The 22899-nt window shown below is 59.1% G+C and overlaps 2 protein-coding genes across 2 annotated transcripts; one reads left to right on the top strand and one right to left on the bottom strand.

The window, feature by feature from the left end:
* Positions 1-496: 496 nt before the first annotated feature.
* On the top strand, positions 497-18377 carry LOC121362754 (myosin-6-like). The gene is given in 35 exon segments (XM_041484532.1): positions 497-540; positions 1250-1277; positions 1378-1486; positions 1570-1662; positions 1961-2024; positions 2975-3073; positions 3186-3289; positions 4366-4504; positions 4587-4855; positions 5451-5621; positions 5747-6060; positions 6146-6209; positions 6336-6423; positions 6500-6617; positions 6700-6823; positions 7249-7385; positions 7464-7590; positions 7682-7810; positions 7909-8151; positions 8498-8674; positions 8774-8919; positions 8998-9088; positions 9377-9807; positions 9928-10081; positions 10659-10855; positions 11970-12153; positions 12228-12393; positions 12473-12597; positions 12689-12997; positions 13781-13984; positions 14531-14656; positions 14737-15012; positions 15987-16082; positions 17524-17658; positions 17746-18377. Coding segments are annotated over 35 exon segments (5268 nt in total). The 5' UTR covers positions 497-530; the 3' UTR covers positions 17767-18377.
* Positions 18378-18379: 2 nt separating this feature from the next.
* On the bottom strand, positions 18380-19696 carry LOC121362755 (CKLF-like MARVEL transmembrane domain-containing protein 5; the record flags this gene model as incomplete). The annotated part of the gene is made up of 3 exons (XM_041484533.1): positions 18380-18486; positions 19297-19375; positions 19455-19696. Coding segments are annotated over 3 exons (344 nt in total), but the record flags the coding sequence as incomplete, so codon positions are not given.
* Positions 19697-22899: the final 3203 nt, after the last annotated feature.

Below are 22899 nucleotides of genomic sequence, written 5' to 3' on the forward strand. Positions count from 1 at the left end.
CCGGGAGGATCCTGCCTCAAAGCTTAGTGGGGGCTGGAACCATGAGGGAGCTCCTGGGGACACCTGGAATCTGGGTGGGGGGGCTTCCAGGGTGGTCTGGAGGAGCCAGTGTGGTAACTGGAACTTGGTGGGCTCTTCCAGATCACTTTGGGCCACCTAGATTCCAAAATGTCACACCCTTGGAGGCCCCGAGTCCCCCAGACCCAAAATGTCCCATTGCCAGCCCCCCAATGTCCCATCCTTGGCACCCCCAGCCCCATCTCCAGCTACCCTGGACCCCCCCAAAATCCCCACACCACCCCTTCCCACGCCCCTTGTCCCCTCTTGGGGGGGTGTCCCCACCCAGGGTGTGTCACCCCCTGAGCCCCCGTTTGTCCCCCCAGACCTACTCGGGGCTGTTCTGTGTCACCGTGAACCCCTACAAGTGGCTCCCGGTCTACGACCCCCAAGTGGTGGCCGCCTACCGGGGCAAAAAGCGCAACGAGGTGCCGCCCCACATCTTCTCCATCTCCGACAACGCCTACCAGTACATGCTGACAGGTGGGACCCCAAAAAACCGGCCCGGGGACACCTGGGGCTCACCTGGGCTCAAGGGGACATCCAAGGCCTCCTGTGGTTCCTCCCAGTTTTGACCCATCTCAGCTGGGAGGATGAGGAACCCCAACATCTCCCTCACCTTGGTCCCACCTGGGAGGGTGGGGAACCCCAACATCTCCTTCACCTCTGTCCCACCTGGGAGGGTGGAGAACCCCAACATCTCCCTCACCTCGGTCCCACCTGGGAGGGTGGGGAACCCCAACATCTCCCTTACCTCGGTCCCACCTGGGAGGGTGGAGAACCCCAACATCTCCCTCACCTCGGTCCCACCTGGGAGGGTGGGGAACCCCAACATCTCCCTCACCTTGGTCCCACCTGGGAGGGTGGAGAACCCCAGCCACACCTCAAGACCACCCAGTTTCTCCCCCAACCTCCCCTGGTACTCACCTGGGAGGCTGGAGACCCCCAAGACCCTCAAATATCTCCCGTCACCTTCATCCTCACCTGAGGGGGTTGGAGAACCCCAGACCCCAAACTTCTCCCGAACTTTGTCCCACCTGACCTGCTCCTCACCTGGGGGGTTTGGAGAACCCCAAACCCCAGACCCTCAACATCTCCCCATCCTCATCCCACCTGACCTGCTCCTCACCTGCGGAGGGCTAAAGACCCCCCAGACCCCTCCTCACCCCCTGACCCCTCTCTCCTTCCACAGACCGTGAGAACCAATCCATCCTCATCACGTGAGTCCCCAACCCTTACGCTGCCCCACAGGTGTGGGGTGGGCCCAGGTGCCCCCCATGACCCCTCAGTGACCCCCTGGTGACCCCCTTGCCCCCACAGCGGCGAATCGGGGGCGGGGAAAACGGTGAACACCAAACGTGTCATCCAATACTTCGCCAGCATCGCCGCCATTGGCGACCGCAAGAAGGAGGCGGCCAATAGCAGCAAGGTAGGGTGGGACCCGGCCACGCCCCCCGGGGTGGGGAGGGTCCCCTGGGTGTGTCCCCACCTGCGGTGTCACCCCCACCCCAGGGCACCCTGGAGGATCAAATCATCCAGGCCAACCCCGCGCTCGAGGCCTTCGGCAACGCCAAGACCGTGCGCAACGACAACTCCTCGCGATTCGTGAGTGGGGCGGGGCCTGTGGGGCGGGGCCTGTGGGGCGGGGCCTGGGGCTGTGGTTCACACCGATGGGGTGGGGTCTGTGGGTGGGTTCCATGGGGCAGGGTCTGTGGGGGAGGGCCCAGTGGGTGGGACCTGTGGGACAGGTCCTATGGGGGGGAATCTGTGGGGTGGGGCACATAGATGGGGTGGGGTCTGTGGGTGGGGCCGATGGGGTAGGGTCTATGGGTGGGGTCTCTGGGGTCTGGTCCATGGGCCAAGGCCTATGGGCCTTCGCAACCCTCTCCCACCACCCTTCCAGGGGAAATTCATCCGGATCCACTTCGGGGCCACCGGGAAGTTGGCGTCGGCTGACATCGAGACCTGTGAGTGGCCACAGGCTGGTGGGAGCGGGGCTTGGCCACTGTCCGACCTGTGTCCATGTGTCCAGAGCCCTCCTCGTCCCTCTGTCCACTTCCTCATCCTTCCATCTCTTCACGTCTCCATCCAGCCCTCCTGCCCTCCAACTGTCTGTCTGTCTTCCTGGTTGGTGGATCCATGAGTTGTCCATCCCTCCATCCATCTCCTCATCCCTCCATTCCTCATGTCTCCCTCCCTCCCCATGTCCACCCTTTGTCCATGGCTGGCAGATCCATGAGCTCTTGTCCATCCCTCCATCTCCTCATCCCACCATTCCCATCTCCCCATCCATCATCCATCCATCCATCCATCCATCCATCCATCCATCCATCCATCCATCCATCCATCCATCCATCCATCCATCCATCCATCCATCCATCCATCCATCCATCCATCCATCCATCCATCCATCCATCCATCCATTATCCATCCATCCATCCATCCATCCATCCATCCATCCATCCATCCATCCACATGTCCATCCCTCTCCATAGTCGATAGATCCAATGAGCAGGTGTCCTGCCCTGTTGTCCATCCCTCCATTTCCTCGTCCCACCATTCCCATCTCCTCATCCATCCATCCATGGATCCATCCATGGATCCATCCATGGATCCATCCATCCATCATCCATCCACATGTTCATCCCTCCATCCCTCTCCATGGTTGATAGATCCAATGAGCTGGTGTCCTGTCCTGCTGTCCTTCTCCTCGTCCCACCAGCCATCTGACCCTCCATCTCCTCACCTTTCCATCTCCTCATGTCTCCATCCAACTTGTCATTTATCCATCCATCTCTTCACCCATCCACATGTTCATGCTTCCACCCATCTCTCCATGCCTCCATCCCTCTCCTCATCCCACCATTCCCTCTCCATCCCTCTCCTCATCCCACCTTCTCCCCATCCACCCTCCCAGACCTCCTGGAGAAGTCCCGTGTCATCTTCCAGCTGAAGGCGGAGCGGAATTACCACATCTTCTACCAGATCCTCTCCAACAAGAAGCCAGAGCTGCTGGGTGAGCTGGGCCACCACCGTGGCCTTGGGGCTTCTCCTTCCCCCCTCCTCCCAAAATTTGGGGTGGTTTGGGGAGACTGGGAATGCTCAGTGCTGCCTCCATCCCACACCAGAGATGCTGCTGGTCACCTCCAACCCCTACGACTACGGTTACGTGTCCCAGGGCGAGGTGACCGTGGCTTCCATCGACGACGCCGAGGAGCTGTTGGCAACCGACGTGAGTGGGGAGAGGTGGAGGGAGGGATGAGTCAATGGATGGATGGACGGATGGATGGATGGATGGATGGGTGGATGAGTCCATGGATGGATGGATCCATGGATATACAGCTCCTCAAAATCTGCCCTGAGCCCATGGATTGATGGATTAAGTCCTCAAATGGATTGATGGAAGAATCTATGGACAGGGGAGTCCATGGATGGATGGATGCTTCCATGGATCAATGAGTCCTTAGAAGGAGGGATGGATGGATGGTTGGATGGATGGATGGATGGATGGATGGATGGATGGATGGATGAATGGGCAGAAGAATGGATAGATGTCTGGATGGATGAGTCCACAGATGGATGGATCCAGGATAAATGAGTCCTGAGGTGGACAAATGAACCCAGGGATGAATGAACAAGTCCATGCACAAGTCTTTCAAGTGGACAAGCCCATGGCTGGACATGTCCTCATTAACTGGTCAGGCTAATGAGTGGGAAGGACAGTGGGAGGTACCCTCAGGTGGTGACCGTCACAGGTGGTGGCCATCACAGGTGGTGACCAGCAGAGGCCAGGCCCTCACCTGGCCCCTCCCTCCCCTCCTCCACCCCTCCCAGAGCGCCTTTGACGTCCTGGGCTTCACGGCCGAGGAGAAGGCCGGCGTCTACAAGCTGACAGGAGCCATCATGCACTTTGGCAACATGAAGTTCAAGCAGAAGCATGGATGGATGGATGGATGGATGGATGGATGGATGAATGGGTCCTCAGATGGATCCATGAATAGATAGGTCCTCAGAAGAATGGATGGGTCTCTGGATGGATGAATCCACAGATGGATGGATCCAGGATAAATGAGTCCTGAGGTGGACAAATGAACCCAGGGATGAATGAACAAGTCCATGCACAAGTCTTTCAAGTGGACAAGCCCATGGCTGGACATGTCCTCATTAACTGGTCAGGCTAATGAGTGGGAAGGACAGTGGGAGGTACCCTCAGGTGGTGACCGTCACAGGTGGTGGCCATCACAGGTGGTGACCAGCAGAGGCCAGGCCCTCACCTGGCCCCTCCCTCCCCTCCTCCACCCCTCCCAGAGCGCCTTTGACGTCCTGGGCTTCACGGCTGAGGAGAAGGCTGGTGTCTACAAGCTGACAGGTGCCATCATGCACTTTGGCAACATGAAGTTCAAGCAGAAGCAGCGGGAGGAGCAGGCGGAGCCAGACGGCACCGAAGGCGGGTCGGGGCGAGGGGTTGATGGGTCAGGGAGGGGTCAACAGGTGAGGTGGCACCTGACCAGGTGTCTCCTGCTCCACAGATGCCGACAAGTCCGCCTACCTGATGGGGCTGAACTCGGCCGACCTGCTCAAGGGCTTGTGTCACCCACGTGTCAAGGTGGGCAACGAGTACGTCACCAAGGGGCAGAGCGTCCAGCAGGTCTACTATTCCATCGGGGCCTTGGCCAAGGCTGTCTATGAGAAGATGTTCAACTGGATGGTGGTGAGGATCAACAACTCGCTGGACACCAAGCAGCCGCGGCAGTACTTCATCGGCGTCCTGGACATCGCTGGCTTTGAGATCTTTGATGTGAGGCTCGAGGCGGGGCAGTGGCGTTGGGCCTTGGAGGGATGGCATTGAGCCAGCTGGGCGTTGAGGGGGTCTCCTGCAGCTTCATGGTGACCTTGGGTGGGAATTTGGGTCTTTGTGTTGATGTCCTTGAGTGTCGCATTGACCTCATTGATCCCATTGGACATTGACTCCTTTAGGTGTTGAATTGACCCTCTTGACCCCACTGGGTGTTGTTTTGAACCCTTTGGGTCTCAGGCTGACACCGTTGATCTCATTGGATGTTCTGCTGACCCTACAGGGTGTTGAGTTGTCCCTGTTGACTCCCACTGGGTATCACTTTAACCCTGTTGGATGTTGCGTTGACCCCATGGATGCCATTCAACATTGTCTTCATCCCATTGGGTGTCAGATTGACCCTGTCCATCCCATTGGGCATCACTGTGACCCCACTGGCTGTTCAGCTGGCCTTGTTGACACTATTGAGCCCTGAGTGTTGAGTTGACCCCATTCACTCAGTCGGCCCTGTTGGGTGTTGAGTTTGCCCTGTTGGTGTTGAGTTGACCCCATGGACTCCATCACCCGTCTCTCCCTCTCTCTCCCTCTCCTCCCCCAGTTCAACAGCTTCGAGCAGCTCTGCATCAACTTCACCAACGAGAAGCTGCAGCAGTTCTTCAACCACCACATGTTCGTGCTGGAGCAGGAGGAGTACAAGAAGGAGGGCATCGAGTGGGAGTTCATCGACTTTGGCATGGACCTGCAGGCCTGCATCGACCTCATCGAGAAGGTGCCACCTCCCCCAGGACCTCCAGGGGCTGAGGGAGGGGGGTCCATCCAGTCGGAGCCCCTCAGGTGCCCCAGGAGCGGCTTTTGGGTTGTCCCTCCTGGCCAACAAGGTGTGCTTGCCCACAGCCCATGGGGATCATGTCCATCCTGGAGGAGGAGTGCATGTTCCCCAAGGCCTCGGATATGACCTTCAAGTCCAAACTCTACGACAACCACCTGGGCAAGTCGGCCAACTTCGGGAAGCCACGAAACGTCAAGGGCAAGTCCGAGGCCCACTTCTCGCTCACCCACTACGCCGGCACCGTGGACTACAACATCCTGGGCTGGCTGGAGAAGAACAAGGACCCCCTCAACGAGACGGTGGTGGGGCTCTACCAGAAATCTGCCCTCAAGCTCTTGGCCCATCTCTTCTCCAACTATGCCGGGGCAGACTCTGGTGGGTGATGGAGGAGTGAAGAAGACAGCTCCCACAGGAGTTGTCCTTGTTCCTACCTCATCCCACCGCTCCTCCGCAGGCGGTGACAGCGGGAAGGGGAAAGGAGCCAAGAAGAAAGGTTCCTCCTTCCAGACGGTCTCAGCCCTGCACCGGGTGAGGAACATGCACTGGATCTGCTGCGGGGCAGGGGGAGAACAGCCCCTGGTGTAGAGGGTGGTCCCACCACCCCCCAGCCCCTCCCCTGCTCTGCCACTGGTCACCCTCCCCTCTTGTCTCCAGGAGAATCTCAACAAGCTGATGGCCAACCTCAAGACCACCCACCCCCACTTCGTCCGCTGCCTTGTCCCGAACGAGCGGAAGGAGCCGGGTGAGCTGAGGGTGAGGATGGGAGGTTGGGGCGTGGGCGTGGCTCATGGTTGACCCCTCACCTGTCTCCCCTCCAGGTGTGATGGACAACGCCCTGGTCATGCACCAGCTCCGCTGCAACGGGGTCCTGGAGGGAATCCGCATCTGCCGCAAGGGCTTCCCCAACCGCATCCTCTACGGGGACTTCCGCCAGCGGTGGGGACACCAAACGGGTTTGGGGAGGGGGGACGACCCCACTGGGGCTGAACTCAGGGGTCATGTCCTCTCTGGCCCCCAGGTACCGCATCCTGAACCCTGCGGCCATCCCCGAGGGGCAGTTCATCGACAGCCGTAAGGGCGCCGAGAAGCTCCTGGGCTCCATCGACATCGACCACAACCAGTACAAGTTTGGGCACACCAAGGTGAGGTCATGTGGTCCCTGTGGTCCCACCATCCCTCAGGTGTGGTGGACCCCATGGTCCTGCCATTCACGTGTCCATCTGTCCCTCCCTGTGTCCGTCTGCTCCTTCTGGACCCCTACCCCATCCTTCCACCCACCACAACCAGTTTGATCCCACTGGGTGAGATCTTGTGGTCCCTGTTCCCTGTGGTGCCACCATCCGAGGTGAACATGGACCTCGTGGTCCCATGATCCCCGTGTCCATCTGTCCATCAACATGTCTATCTGTCCATCTACCCAGACACCACCCCATCCTTCCACCCACCACAATCCCTTTGGACACACTGTGGGGAGATCCTGGTCTCTGTTCCTCGTGGTCTCACCATCCGAGGTGGACACGGACCTCATGGTCGCACCACCTTCTCCCCACCTCCTCCCTCCCCTCAGGTGTTCTTCAAGGCAGGGCTCCTGGGCCAGCTGGAGGAAATGCGGGACGAGCGCTTGTCCCGCATCATCACGCGCATCCAGGCGCGGGCGCGGGGGCAGCTCATGCGCATCGAGTTCAAGAAGATCGTGGAGCGCCGGTGAGACAGGGGTGGGCCTTCTGCTCACCTGGTTGCCTGGCTGGGGATGTGGTGGCACCTGTGTCCTCCTCCTCGCAGGGACGCGCTGCTGGTGATCCAGTGGAACCTCCGGGCCTTCATGGGGGTGAAGAACTGGCCGTGGATGAAGCTCTACTTCAAGATCAAACCCTTGCTGAAGAGCGCGGAGACAGAGAAGGAGATGCAGGTGGGAAGGGCGGGCAGGAGAGGTGGGACCACTGATGGTCTGGGGGGTGTTGGATGAGGGTCTTTGACCCACTCGAGGTCTCCTGGGGCAGAACATGAAGGAGGAGTACGGGCGGCTGAAGGACGCCCTGGAGAAGTCGGAATCACGGCGGAAAGAGCTGGAGGAGAAGATGGTCTCCATGCTGCAGGAGAAGAACGACCTCCAGCTCCAAGTGCAGGCTGTGAGTCTGATCACCCCAAAACCACGTCACAGGTGTGACCACCACCCCCACCACACCTTGGGGCAATCCTGCTTCACTTGCCACCTCCCCCCCAACAGGAGCAGGACAACCTGAACGACGCCGAGGAGCGCTGTGACCAGCTGATCAAGAACAAGATCCAGCTGGAGGCCAAGGTGAAGGAGCTAACAGAACGGCTGGAGGATGAGGAGGAGATGAACGCCGAGCTGACAGCCAAGAAGAGGAAGCTGGAGGATGAGTGCTCGGAGCTGAAGAAGGACATTGATGACCTGGAGCTGACCCTGGCCAAGGTGGAGAAGGAGAAACATGCAACTGAGAACAAGGTGAGGATGGGGAGAGGCCTTGGCCTCAAAGTGAGGGGATTTGAGTCTGAGACATAAAACCGGTTGGGTTAGGTTGAGATGATCAAGGATGGTTGAGGTGAGTTGAGAAGACATGAGGTATTGGTTGGAGTTGAGGAGACCCAAGGCTGGGTGGGATCTGTTAGCTTGGGTTGAGGAGACTCAAGGCAGGTTGGGAAGATGTTGGTTGTGTTGGCTCATTGAGAAGACCTAAAGTCCTTTGGGTTCTCCTGCATTGAAACAACCTCTTTGGCTGAGGTGAGCATCAACCTCCCCCAACTCTGCCCCACCCCGGCACTGAGCTGGAGGCTGGACACTTCTCCCACAGGTCAAAAACTTGACGGAGGAGATGGCGGGGCTGGACGAGACCATCGCCAAGCTGACCAAGGAGAAGAAGGCTCTGCAGGAGTCCCACCAGCAGACGCTGGATGACCTGCAGGCTGAGGAAGACAAGGTCAACACCTTGACTAAGGGCAAAGTCAAGCTGGAACAGCAAGTGGATGATGTGAGTGTGGCTGGTCCCACCCCAGATCCTGCTGAGGAACTTCTGGGGCAAAGATGGGCAAAACTTGAGGTTTCTCCCCATTCCTGTGCTCCTGCACAGCTTGAAGGCTCCCTGGAGCAGGAGAAGAAGATCCGGATGGACCTGGAACGGGCCAAGAGAAAACTGGAAGGTGACCTGAAGCTGACCCAGGAGAACATAATGGATCTGGAGAATGACAAGCAGCAGCTGGAGGAGAAGCTCAAGAAGTGAGGCTGGATCCCCCTGCCATGTGAGGTCCAGTTGAGGGTCACAGGTGAGGCCTCACTTGCCCCCACCTTCCACAGGAAGGAGTTTGAGATCCACCAGCAGAACAGCAGGATCGAGGACGAGCAGGCGCTGGCTCTGCAGCTCCAGAAGAAGCTGAAGGAGCTACAGGTGGGGAGGAAGATGGTTGGGTTGGACTGGAGACTCTCCAGGTGGTTGGGTTGAGTTGAAGAGTAACTTGATGGTTGAGTTGGAGAGTCTCAAGGTAGCTGGGCTGAGTAGAAGAGGCTCCACTTGGTTGGGCTGGTGTAGGTTGGGTTGAAGAGTCCCTGGCTGGTTGGGCTGGGCTGAGTCTCCAGCAGATTGGGTTGACCTGAACAGTCTCCGGTTGTTGAGTTGGGTTGAGTGGAAGGGTTGGGTGGATCCCATCCTGCCTCTCACCTCCCTCCTGGTGCACAGGCGCGGATCGAGGAGCTGGAGGAGGAGCTGGAGGCGGAGCGGACGGGCCGGGCCAAGGTGGAGAAGCAGCGCTCGGAGCTGTCGCGGGAGCTGGAGGAGCTCAGCGAGCGGCTGGAGGAGGCCGGCGGTGCCACCTCAGCGCAGCTGGAGCTCAACAAGAAGCGGGAGGCGGAATTCCAGAAGCTGCGGCGGGACCTGGAGGAGGCCACGCTGCAGCACGAGGCCACGGCGGCTGCGCTGAGGAAGAAACACGCCGACAGCGTGGCCGAGCTGGGCGAGCAGCTGGACAACCTCCAGCGCGTCAAGCAGAAGCTGGAGAAGGAGAAGAGCGAGCTCAAGCTGGAGCTGGATGACCTCAGCGCCAACGTGGAGCAGCTGATCAAATCTAAGGTAGGAAGAGATTGAGATGGGCAGCAGGGAATCATGGGATGGTTTGTGTGGGACAGGACCACAGGGATCATCCAGTTCCATCAACCCTTAGGGAGGGACACCTTCCACTAGACCAGGCTAGGTTGGGTTAACTTGGGCTGAAGAATCTCCAACTGATTGAGTTGGGTTGAGTGTACACCTTGTTGGGTTGAGGCAGGTGAGCTGTCGCGGCAGCTGGAGGAGAAGGAGGCGCTGGTGTCCCAGCTGACCCGTGGGAAGGTGTCCTACACCCAGCAGCTGGAGGACCTGCGGAGGCAGCTGGAGGAGGAGATGAAGGTGGGATCCAGTAGGGGCTGAGAAGACCTGGGGGGGTCAAAGTGGGTCACAGGTGTCCTTCACCCCTGTGGTCACTGGTTCAGGATGGTTGGGTTGGGTGGGTCCATCTACAGGCAGTTCCACCATAGAAGGTCCAGGGTGGGCTGAGTTGGTCTGGAGGGGTCTGAGTTGATCTATGTAATGTCCAAGGAAGTTTGGATTGGCCTGGAGTAGGTTGGGTTAGCCTATGGAAGGTCTGATTGCATTGAGATGATGAAGACCAGCTCCTGCTGAGCTGGAGATCCCAAGAAGTTCAAGCTGACCTGGATCCAATGGTACCACCTTCTCCTGAAGGTGTAAGGAATGTTGGGTTGATCTGGAAGAGGATGGGTTGGTCTGCAGAAGGTCTGAGGAAGGGTCTGGTCTAAATAGGGTCCAAGGAAAGCTGGGTTGGGTTGGGTTGGTCTGGAGAAGGTTGGGTTGATCTACAGAAGGTCTGGTTGGGTTGTGGTGATGAAGACCAGCTCTCGCTGAGCCAGAGAAACCCAAGAGGACTCCAGGTGACTTGGACCCCACGATGCCACCTTTTCCTCACCAGGCCAAGAACGCGCTGGCACACGCGCTGCAGTCGGCCCGGCACGATGGGGACCTGCTGCGGGAGCAGTACGAGGAGGAGACCGAGGCCAAGGCCGAGCTCCAGCGCTCGCTCTCCAAGGCAAACTCCGAGGTGGCCCAGTGGAGGACCAAGTATGAGACGGATGCCATCCAACGCACCGAGGAGCTGGAGGAGGCCAAGTGAGTCATCGCCCCATGGCTGGAGCTTCTGTGGGGTCAGGGGTGGAAATCATCCTTGGGAGAATGTTCTGAAGAAGGTTTTTGGAGGAGGCCAAGTGAGCCATTGCCCCATGGGTGGAGCTTCTGTGGGGTCAGGGGTGGAAATCATCCTTGGGAGAATGTTCTGAAGAAGGTTTTTGGAGGAGGCCAAGTGAGCCATTGCCCCATGGGTGGAGCTTCTGTGGGGTCAGGGGTGGAAATCATCCTTGGGAGAATGTTCTGAAGAAGGTTTTTGGAGGAGGCCAAGTGAGCCATTGCCCCATGGGTGGAGCTTCTGTGGGGTCAGGGGTGGAAATCATCCTTGGGAGAATGTTCTGAAGAAGGTTTTTGGAGGAGGCCAAGTGAGCCATTGCCCCATGGGTGGAGCTTCTGTGGGGTCAGGGGTGGAAATCATCCTTGGGAGAATGTTCTGAAGAAGGTTTTTGGAGGAGGCCAAGTGAGCCATTGCCCCATGGGTGGAGCTTCTGTGGGGTCAGGGGTGGAAATCATCCTTGGGAGAATGTTCTGAAGAAGGTTTTTGGAGGAGGCCAAGTGAGCCATTGCCCCATGGGTGGAGCTTCTGTGGGGTCAGGGGTGGAAATCATCCTTGGGAGAATGTTCTGAAGAAGGTTTTTGGAGGAGGCCAAGTGAGCCATTGCCCCATGGCTGGAGCTTCCGTGGGGTCAGGGGTGGAGACCATCCACTGGAGAAGGTTTCGGGGGTTTTAGAGGTTAAGTCACTTCGTCATGGGTGGACCTCCTGTGGGGTCAGAGGGGTGGAGACCACCCACTGGAGAAGGTTCTGGAGGAGGCCAAGTGAGTCTTGCCCCATAGATGGAGATTCTGTGGGGCTGGGGAGGTGGAAACCACTGGAAAAGGTTCTGGAAAAGGTTTTAGAGGTTGAGTCACCTCCCTATGGATGTAGCTCCTGTGGGGTCAGGGTGGCGAGAAGTTCCTGAAGAAGGTTCTGGAGGAGGTAGAGTGACCTGGAGATGGTAGAGGAGATGCAGAGAAGAACCTTGGCCAGTGGCTGGGTGGGAGAAGGTTCAAATGGCCCCACCTGGCCCACGGGTGACCCCAGCTGGTCCCTGGGGCAGGAAGAAGCTGGCGCAGCGGCTGCAGGAGGCCGAGGAGGCCGTGGAGGCCGTCAACGCCAAATGCTCCTCTCTGGAGAAGACCAAGCACCGGCTGCAGAACGAGATCGAGGACCTGATGGCCGATGTGGAGCGGTCGAACGCGGCTGCTGCTGCCCTGGACAAGAAGCAGAGGAACTTTGACAAGGTGGGCAGGTGTGGCAGGTTGGGGGCGGCTGGGTGGGGTCAGGTGGCTGTGGGGTGACACCTGGCTGTCCCCAGGTGTTGGCCGAGTGGAAGCAGAAGTATGAGGAGTCGCAGACGGAGCTGGAGGCATCACAGAAGGAGGCCAGGGCCCTCAGCACTGACCTCTTCAAGCTGAGGAACATCTACGAGGAGTCCCTCGAGCACCTGGAGACCTTCAAGAGGGAGAACAAGAATCTCCAAGGTGACACCACAGGTCCCTCTGCCCACCTGGGCGTTCCCCGTCCATTCCCATGGGGTCTGACGGGGTCTCACCTGGGCAGAGGAGATCTCGGACCTCACGGAGCAGCTCGGCGCTGGCAATAAATCCATCCACGAGCTGGAGAAGGTCCGGAAACAGCTGGATGCCGAGAAGCTGGAGCTCCAAGCTGCTCTGGAAGAGGCTGAGGTGGTTTAAGCCCTGTCCCACCTGATCCCTGCGTTCTCCTGGTGGGACGTCCATCCTCTGTGGTGCTCAAGGTCCTCTCTGTCCTCCCCAGGCCTCCCTGGAGCATGAGGAGGGGAAGATCCTGAGGGCGCAGCTGGAGTTCAACCAGGTGAAGGCGGAGTACGAGCGGAAGCTGGGGGAGAAGGAGGAGGAGATGGAGCAGGTGAAGCGAAACCACCTGCGTGTGGTGGAGTCGCTCCAGACCTCGCTGGACGCCGAGACCCGGAGCCGCAACGAGGCCCTGAGGTTGAAGAAGAAGATGGAGGGAGACCTCAACGAGATGGAGATCCAGCTCAGCCACGCCAACCGCGGCGCCAACGAGGCCCAGAAGCAGGTCAAGGCTCTGCAGGGCTACCTGAAGGTACCTGTCCATGTGGCGTGGAGAGGTAGGAGGTGCCTAAAGGTTCCATGGGGACATGGAGGTGCAGGAGGTACCTGAGGGTTCCACAAGGACATGAAGGTGCAGGAGGTACCTGAAGGTTCCACGGGGACATGGAGGTGTAGGAGGTACCTGAAGGTACCTGTCCATGTGGTGTGGAGGTGTAGGAGGTACCTGAAGGTTCCACAGGGACATGGAGGCGCAGGAGGTACCTGAAGGTACCTGTCCATGTGGCGTGGAGAGGCAGGAGGTACCTGAAGGTTCCACAGGGACATGGAGGCGCAGGAGGTACCTGAAGGTTCCACAGGGACATGGAGGTGCAGGAGGTACCTGAAGGTTCCACAGGGACATGAAGGTGTAGGAGGTACCTGAAGGTACCTGTCCATGTGGTGTGGAGAGGTAGGAGATGGCTGAAGGTTCCACAGGGACATGGAGGTGCAGGAGGTACCTGAAGGTACCTGTCCAACAGGATATGGAGGTCCCACCTCAAGGTATCACAGGGACATTGGGGTGTAGGAGGTACCTGAAGGTATCTGTCCACAGGGACATTGAGGTATAAGATGTACCTCAAAGTAACAGAGGAATATTGGGGTATAGGAAGTACCAGAAGAAACCTGTCCATGGGGACCTTGGGGTGTTGGAAGTCCCACCACCCAACAGGGGTGGTTCCTTCCCTCCTCACCAGCCCATCGTTGGGTGGACTCACCCCCCAGCTCCCCACCCCATGTCCGGGTGGACCCACCACCCCTTCCCACCACCCCCCAGGACACACAGCTGCAGCTGGATGATGCGGCAAGGGTCGGGGAGGACCTGAAGGAGAACGTGGCCATGGTGGAGCGCAGGAACACCCTGCTGCAGTCAGAGCTGGAGGAGCTCCGGGGCCTGGTGGAACAGACCGAGAGGGCCCGGAAACTGGCTGAGCAGGAGCTGATCGAGGCCAGCGAGAGGGTCCAGCTTCTCCACTCACAGGTGAGACCTCACCTGCCTGCCAGGAGAGGAGGCACCTCCATCCAGGGATGCTCCAGCCCAGGAGAAACACCTCTGATTGCTTGGCTGGGGAGCTCAAGGTGGCTCAGGGTGGTACAGACCCAACGTCCTCCCCTCCTCCTGAAAGGTTGGTCTGGAGGAGGTTGGGTTGGTCTAAAGAAGGTCCAAGGAGGGTTGGGTTTGGTTGGAGGAGGTTGAGTTGGTCTACGGAAGGTCTGGTTGGATTGGGGTGATGAAGACCAACTCTCACTGAGCTGGAGACCTCCAAGATGTCTCCAGTTAACCTTAACCCAAGAGTGCCACCTTCTCCTGAAGGTCTCAGGAGGGTTGGGTTGATCTGGAAGAGGTTGGCTTTATCCATTGAAGGTCCAAGGAACATTTGGTTGGTGTACAGAAGGGTGGTGTTAATTTCTGTGTTGTGCCACCAAGATCTCCAGAAGATCCTTCAACCTGCAGAGATAAGCAGGGGTCTGAAGGACAGGGCAGCACCCCAGGGAAAACTCCTGAGGCCCCATCCTGTCCCCCCAGAACACCAGCCTCATCAACCAGAAGAAGAAGATGGAGGCTGACATCTCCCAGCTGCAGACAGAGGTGGAAGAGGCCGTCCAGGAGTGCCGGAATGCCGAGGAGAAGGCCAAGAAGGCCATCACTGACGTGAGTGTCGCGGCGGGGCCATCACCGTGGCCACCACGGAGAACGTGCCATGGACCCCCTGCTTGTCCCCCCGCGGGCAGGCAGCCATGATGGCAGAGGAGCTGAAGAAGGAGCAGGACACGAGCGCGCACCTGGAGCGGATGAAGAAGAACATGGAGCAGACCATCAAGGACCTGCAGCTGCGGCTGGACGAGGCCGAGCAGCTGGCGCTCAAGGGCGGCAAGAAGCAGCTGCAGAAGCTGGAGGGGCGCGTGCGGGAGCTGGAGAACGAGCTGGAGGCCGAGCAGAAGCGCAACGCCGAGAGCGTCAAGGGGCTGCGCAAGTCCGAGCGGCGCGTCAAGGAGCTCAGCTACCAGGTGAGACCACGGCGGTGAGACTCAGGTACCAGGTGAGACCACGGGGGTGAGACTCAGCTACCAGGTGAGACCACGGCGGTGAGACCATGGAGGTGAGACCATGGAGGTGAGACCATGGCGGTGAGATCATGGGGGGTGGGTCAAGGAGCTCAGCTACCAGGTGAGACCATGGCGGTGAGACTCAGGTACCAGGTGAGACCATGGAGGTGAGACCATGGAGGTGAGACCATGGAGGTGGGTCAAGGAGCTCAGCTACCAGGTGAGACTATGGAGGTGAGACCATGGAGGTGAGATCATGGGGGTGGGTCAAGGAGCTCAGCTACCAGGTGAGACCATAAAGGTGAGACCACAGCGGTGAGACTCAGGTACCAGGTGAGACCATGGAGGTGAGACCATGGGGGTGGGTCAAGGAGCTCAGCTACCAGGTGAGACCATGGGGGTGAGACCATGGAGGTGAGACCACAGAGGTGAGATCATGGGGGGTGGGTCAAGGAGCTCAGCTACCAGATGAGACCATAAAGGTGAGACTCAGGTACCAGGTGAGAGCACCTGGGTGGGTCATGGAGATCAGGTACAGATGAGACCATTGAGGTGGGTCATGGAGCTCAGCCGCCAGGTGACACCACCTGGGTGGGTCAAACTGAGCTACCAGATGAAGCCACCACAGCACAGCCTCTCTTCAGTCATACCTGTGGGGGATCAAAAACTGGCAGAGATGGTGGCCCCAGGGACGTGGTCAACCCAGAATGTTGACGGGGTGACCACAGGGACATGGGTGACCCAAGACATTGACTGCATGGCCACAAGAACAAACATGACCCAGAACATTCGTTGGGCGACCAAAGGGACGTGGGTGACCCAGAACATTGACCTGGTGGCAAGAGGGATAGGGGAAGTCTCTGGGAAGGGAAACTGAGGCCCAGGAGTTCTGGCTGGGCTCTGGTCCAGTGTCCATCCCTGTCGCTGTTCCCCAGACAGAGGAGGACAAGAAGAACCTGCTGAGGCTGCAGGACCTGGTGGACAAGCTGCAGATGAAAGTCAAGGCCTACAAGAGACAGGCGGAGGAGGCGGTGGGTGAATGGGACAGAGGGATGGATGGATGGATGGAGGGATGGAGGGATGGATGATGGATGGACGGATGGATGGATGGATGATGGAGGGATGATGGATGATGGAGGGATGATGGATGATGGAGGGATGATGGATGATGGAGGGATGATGGATGATGGAGGGATGATGGATGATGGAGGGATGATGGATGATGGAGGGATGATGGATGATGGAGGGATGATGGATGATGGAGGGATGATGGATGATGGAGGGATGATGGATGATGGAGGGATGATGGATGATGGAGGGATGATGGATGATGGAGGGATGATGGATGATGGAGGGATGATGGATGATGGAGGGATGATGGATGATGGAGGGATGATGGATGATGGAGGGATGATGGATGATGGAGGGATGATGGATGATGGAGGGATGATGGATGATGGAGGGATGATGGATGATGGAGGGATGATGGATGATGGAGGGATGATGGATGATGGAGGGATGATGGATGATGGAGGGATGATGGATGATGGAGGGATGATGGATGATGGAGGGATGATGGATGATGGAGGGATGATGGATGATGGAGGGATGATGGATGATGGAGGGATGATGGATGATGGAGGGATGATGGATGATGGAGGGATGATGGATGATGGAGGGATGATGGATGATGGAGGGATGATGGATGATGGAGGGATGATGGATGATGGAGGGATGATGGATGATGGAGGGATGATGGATGATGGAGGGATGATGGATGATGGAGGGATGATGGATGATGGAGGGATGATGGATGATGGAGGGATGATGGATGATGGAGGGATGATGGATGATGGAGGGATGATGGATGATGGAGGGATGATGGATGATGGAGGGATGATGGATGATGGAGGGATGATGGATGATGGAGGGATGATGGATGATGGAGGGATGATGGATGATGGAGGGATGATGGATGATGGAGGGATGATGGATGATGGAGGGATGATGGATGATGGAGGGATGATGGATGATGGAGGGATGATGGATGATGGAGGGATGATGGATGATGGAGGGATGATGGATGATGGAGGGATGATGGATGATGGAGGGATGATGGATGATGGAGGGATGATGGATGATGGAGGGATGATGGATGATGGAGGGATGATGGATGATGGAGGGATGATGGATGATGGAGGGATGATGGATGATGGAGGGATGATGGATGATGGAGGGATGATGGATGATGGAGGGATGATGGATGATGGAGGGATGATGGATGATGGAGGGATGATGGATGATGGAGGGATGATGGATGATGGAGGGATGATGGATGATGGAGGGATGATGGATGGATGGAGGGATGGAAGAGAAGGATGGATAGACAGACTCTTGAAGCCATCTCAGCTGTGGGGGTGGCAGGAGGATGTCGTTTCCCAGAACCAACCCCCCCGACCCCCTGTCCCCCAGGAGGAACAGGCCAACACCAACCTGGCCAAGTTCCGGAAGGCGCAGCACGAGCTGGACGAGGCCGAGGAACGCGCGGACATCGCCGAGTCCCAGGTCAACAAACTGCGGGCCAAGAGCCGCGACATCGGAGCCAAGGTGGGACCCCCTGTCACCCTCTGTCACCCCCCACAGCTGCCCCACAACCCCCCCGGACCTTCTGTCTTCTCTCCCACCGCGCTCCAGAAGCTGCACGACGAGGAGTGACCCATCCCTCTGAAGGACCTGCCATGAGTGACCCACCACCATGAGTGACTCCACTGCCACCACGAGGGACACACCACCATGAAGGTCCCATCATGACAATGACTGACCAACCACGATGATGAGGGACCCACCATCGCCATGAGGGGTCCATCACCCCACGTTGAGGGACAGACCGCCACAGTGGACTCCCCACCGTGATAAGAGACGTGTGACCACCATGATGAGTGACCTGCCCCTGTGATGAGGGACCTGCCACCACCGTGAGGGACCCACCTTGATGACACCATGAAGGACCCCCCACACCACAACAGGGGACCCCCCCACCATGATACAAGTCACTCACCACCTCCGAGATGAACCCACAATGATGATGAGATGGACCCACCACCACCATGATGGACCCATGATGATGATGATGGACCCCTCCACCATGAGTGACTCCAAACCCCACAGTGGACCCTCTCCCCACCAGTGACACCCCCTACCCCCTGTCCAAGACGAGGGGACCCCAATGCCATAATTAATTAATTAATGAGCCATAGAAGGGACACAATGTCCCCTCGGCCACCCTGCCCCACCCCACGCCAAAAACACGACCCTGAGCAGCACCAGCTGTGGGACAAGGTTTAATTTTTGGGGTGGGGGATGGTGGACTGGACCCAGAGGACGATGAGACAGTGGTGGGGGGCGGTGACCATCAGCTGCCCTCCATGTCAGGATCTGGAGGAGGAACAGTTGGACATGGTGGAGAAGAATGGTCCAGGTGTCCCCCAACCCCACCCCAGGGTGTCCCAGGTGCCCCCAGCCCCACCCAAGGGTGTCCCCAGTGTCCCCAATCCACCCCAGGGTGTCCCAGGTGTCCCCAACTCCACCCAAAAGTGTCCCCGGTGTCCCCAAACCCCACCCATGGACATCCCAGGTGTTCCCAATCCCACCCATGGTGTCCCAGGTGTCCCCCAACTCCACCCAAAAGTGTCCCAGGTGTCCCCAGTCCCACCCACAGGTGTCCCAGGTGTCCCCAACCCCACTTCAGGGTGTCCCAGGTGTCCCCAAACCCCACCCATGGACATCCCAGGTGTCCCCAACTCCACCCAAAAGTGTCCCAGGTGTCCCCCAACTCCACCCAAAAGTGTCCCAGGTGCCCCTAGCCCCACCTCAGGTTGTCCCAGGTGCCCCCAACTCCACCCAAAAGTGTCCCAGGTGCCCCCAGCCCCACCCCAGGGTGTCCCCAGTGTCCCCAATCCACCCCAGGGTGTCCCAGGTGTCCCCCAGCTCCACCCAAAGGTGTCCCAGGTGTCCCCAACTCCACCCAAAAGTGTCCCACTGTCCCCAACCCCACCCCAGCATGTCCCAGGTGTCCCCAAACCCCACCCATGGACATCCCAGGTGTCCCCAACTCCACCCAAGGGTGTCCCAGGTGTCCTCAACTCCACCCAAAAGTGTCCCAGCTGTCCCCAACCCCACCCACAGATGTCCCAGGTGTCCCCAGCTCCACCCACAGGCGTCCCAGGTGTCCCCAGTGCCCCTCACCCTGTCCCGGGGCCACCCGCGTGCGGAAGGTGACGAAGGTGTCGAAGGCGAAGACCAAGGCGAGGACGAGGCTGAAGGTCTGGGGGGAGGAGAAAGGGGCGTGGCCCGGTCAGTCAGGGGCGGGGCTCAATGAGGGGGCGGGGTTTGGGGACACTCACGAAGGTGGTGGCAGCCAGGGCGTCACGGGACGAGGCCAAGGCCACCAGGGCTGCCACGAGGAAGATGAGGGTCCCACTGATGGCCCGGAGCAGGTCCTGGGGGGACAGCGGGGGGACACCGTGGGGACAGGGGGGACACCGGGGGGATGGGAGTGGGGCCAATGGGGGTGGGGACACCTTGGGGACATGGAGGGGTAGCAGCAGGACACCTTGGGGACAGCAGAGGGGTAGCAGCAGGACACCTTGGGGACAGCAGAGGGATGGGGGTGGTGACAATGGGGGACACCATGGGGACATGAGATGGACAAGGAGGGGTAGCAGCAGGGCAATTTGGGGACATGGGGGGACACCAAGGGGATGGGGGTGGTGACAATGGGGACACCATGGGGACACCAGGTGGACACAGAGGGATAGCAGCAGGACACCTTGGGGACACCAGAGGGATGGGGGTGGTGACAATGGGGGACACCATGGGGACACCAGGTGAACATGAAGGGGTAGCAGCAGGACAATTTGGGGACACCATGGGGATGGGAGTGGTGACAATGGGGACACCTTGGGGACACATGGGGGGACAGCAGAGGGATGGGAGTGGTGACAATGGGGGACACCATGGGGACACCTTGGGGACATGGAGGGGTAGAAGCAGGACACTGTGGGGACATGGGGGGACACCAGGGGGATGGGAGTGGTGACAATGGGGGACATCATGGGGACACCAGGTGGACATGAAGGGGTAGCAGCAGGACAATTTGGGGACACCATGGGGATGGGAGTGGTGACAATGGGGTACCATGGGGACACCTTGGGGACATGGAGAGGTAGCAGCAGGACACCTTGGGGACACCAGAGAGATGGAGGTGGTGACAATGGGGGACACCATGGGGGGGGGTTCACCAGGTGAACATGGATGGATAACAGCAGGACACCTTGGGGACATGGGGGACAGCAGAGGGATGGGGGTGGGGCCAATGGGGGACACCATGGGGACACCTTGGGGACATGGATGGGTAGCAGCAGGACACCTTGGGGGCACAAGGGACACCAGGGGAATGGGAGTGGTGACAATGGGGCCACCATGGGGACACCTTGGGGACACTGCTGTGGGNGGGGGACATGGAGGGGTAGCAGCAGGACACCTTGGGGGCACAAGGGACACCAGGGGAATGGGAGTGGTGACAATGGGGCCACCATGGGGACACCTTGGGGACATGGATGGGTAGCAGCAGGACACCGTGGGGACATGGGGGGACACCAGAGGGATGGGAGTGGTGACAATGGGGGACACCGTGGGAACATGAGATGGACATGGATAGTAGCAGCAGGACACCTTGGGGACATGGGGGGACACCAGGAGGACACTATGAGGACAATGGGGACACCATGGGGACACCAGGTGGACATGGAGGGGTAGCAGCAGGACACCTTGGGGACATGGGGGGACACCAGGGGGATGGGGGTGGTGACAATGGGGACACCATGGGGACACCAGGTGAGCACGGAGAGATAGCAGCAGGACACCTTGGGGACAGGGACACCAGGGGAATGGGAGTGGTGACAATGGGGCCACCATGGGGACACCTTGGGGACATGGATGGGTAGCAGCAGGACACCGTGGGGACATGGGGGGACACCAGAGGGATGGGAGTGGTGACAATGGGGGACACCGTGGGGACACCTTGGGGACATGGAGGGGGAGCAGCGGGACACCTTGGGGACATGGGGGACACCATGGGGATGGGAGTGGTGACAATGGGGACACCTTGGGGACATGAGATGGACATGGATAGTAGCAGCAGGACAATTTGGGGACACCATGGGGATGGGAGTGGTGACAATGGGGACACCATGGGGACATGAGATGGACATGGAGGGGTAGCAGCAGGACACCTTGGGGACATGGGGGACAGCAGAGGGATGGGGGTGGGGCCAATGGGGGACACCATGGGGACACCTTGGGGACATGGAGGGGTAGCAGCAGGACACCTTGGGGGCACAAGGGACACCAGGGGAATGGGAGTGGTGACAATGGGGCCACCATGGGGACACCTTGGGGACATGGATGGGTAGCAGCAGGACACCGTGGGGACATGGGGGGACACCAGAGGGATGGGAGTGGTGACAATGGGGGACACCGTGGGGACACCTTGGGGACATGGAGGGGGAGCAGCGGGACACCTTGGGGACATGGGGGACACCATGGGGATGGGAGTGGTGACAATGGGGACACCTTGGGGACATGAGATGGACATGGATAGTAGCAGCAGGACAATTTGGGGACACCAGAGGGATGGGAGTGGTGACAATGGGGGACACCATGGGGGGGGGTTCACCAGGTGAACATGGATGGTAGCAGCAGGACACCTTGGGGACATGGGGGACACCAAGGGGATGGGAGTGGGGACAATGGGGGACACCATGGGGACATGAGATGGACAAGGAGGGGTAGCAGCAGGACAATTTGGGGACATGGGGGGACACCAGGGGGATAGGAGTGGTGACAATGGGGACACCATGGGGACATGAGATGGACATGGAGGGGTCGCAGCAGGACAATTTGGGGACACCAGAGGGATGGGAGTGGTGACAGTGGGGGACACCATGGGGACACCAGCTGGACATGGAGGGATAACAGCAGGACACCTTGGGGACAGGGGGGACACCAGGGGGATGGGGGTGGTGACAATGGGGACACCATGGGGACACCAGGTGAGCACGGAGAGATAGCAGCAGGACACCTTGGGGACATGGATGGTAGCAGCAGGACACCTTGGGGACACCAGAGAGATGGAGGTGGTGACAATGGGGGACACCATGGGAACATGAGATGGACATGGAGGGGTAGCAGCAGGACACCTTGGGGACATGGGGGGACACCAGGGGGATGGGGGGGGTGACAATGGGGGACACCATGGGAACATGAGATGGACATGGATAGTAGCAGCAGGACACCTTGGGGACATGGGGGGACACCAGGAGGACACTATGAGGACATGAAGGGCACACCCAATACCATGGGAATGCGGGGTGGTGACAAAGGCACACACCACGGGGGTGACATGAAGGGACACCATGAGGACGTGGAGGGGACACCATGGAGGACACCCTGAGGATGACATGGTGACACGGAGTGACACCCTGGGGACATGTAGGGGCACACCATGGGGTGACACCAGGGCAGGGGACACCGAGGGGATGCGGCGTGAGGGGACACCGAGGCACCAAGGAGTGACACCCTGGGGGACATCAGGAGAGGGTGGACACACAGGGGACACGGCGGGGACAACGCCGCCCCCCAGTGCCCCCCCAGTGTCCCCAATCTCCCCAGTATCCCATCCCAGTGTCCCCAGCATCCCCAGTTTCACGTCCCAGTGTCCCCAGCATCCCCACTATCCCATCCCAGTTCCTCCAGTATACCCAGGTATCCTGTACCAGTTTCCCCAGT

This window comes from Pyrgilauda ruficollis, unplaced genomic scaffold, assembly GCF_017590135.1.
Source record: "Pyrgilauda ruficollis isolate IOZ18807 unplaced genomic scaffold, ASM1759013v1 scaffold663, whole genome shotgun sequence".
Taxonomy (NCBI): domain Eukaryota; kingdom Metazoa; phylum Chordata; class Aves; order Passeriformes; family Passeridae; genus Pyrgilauda; species Pyrgilauda ruficollis.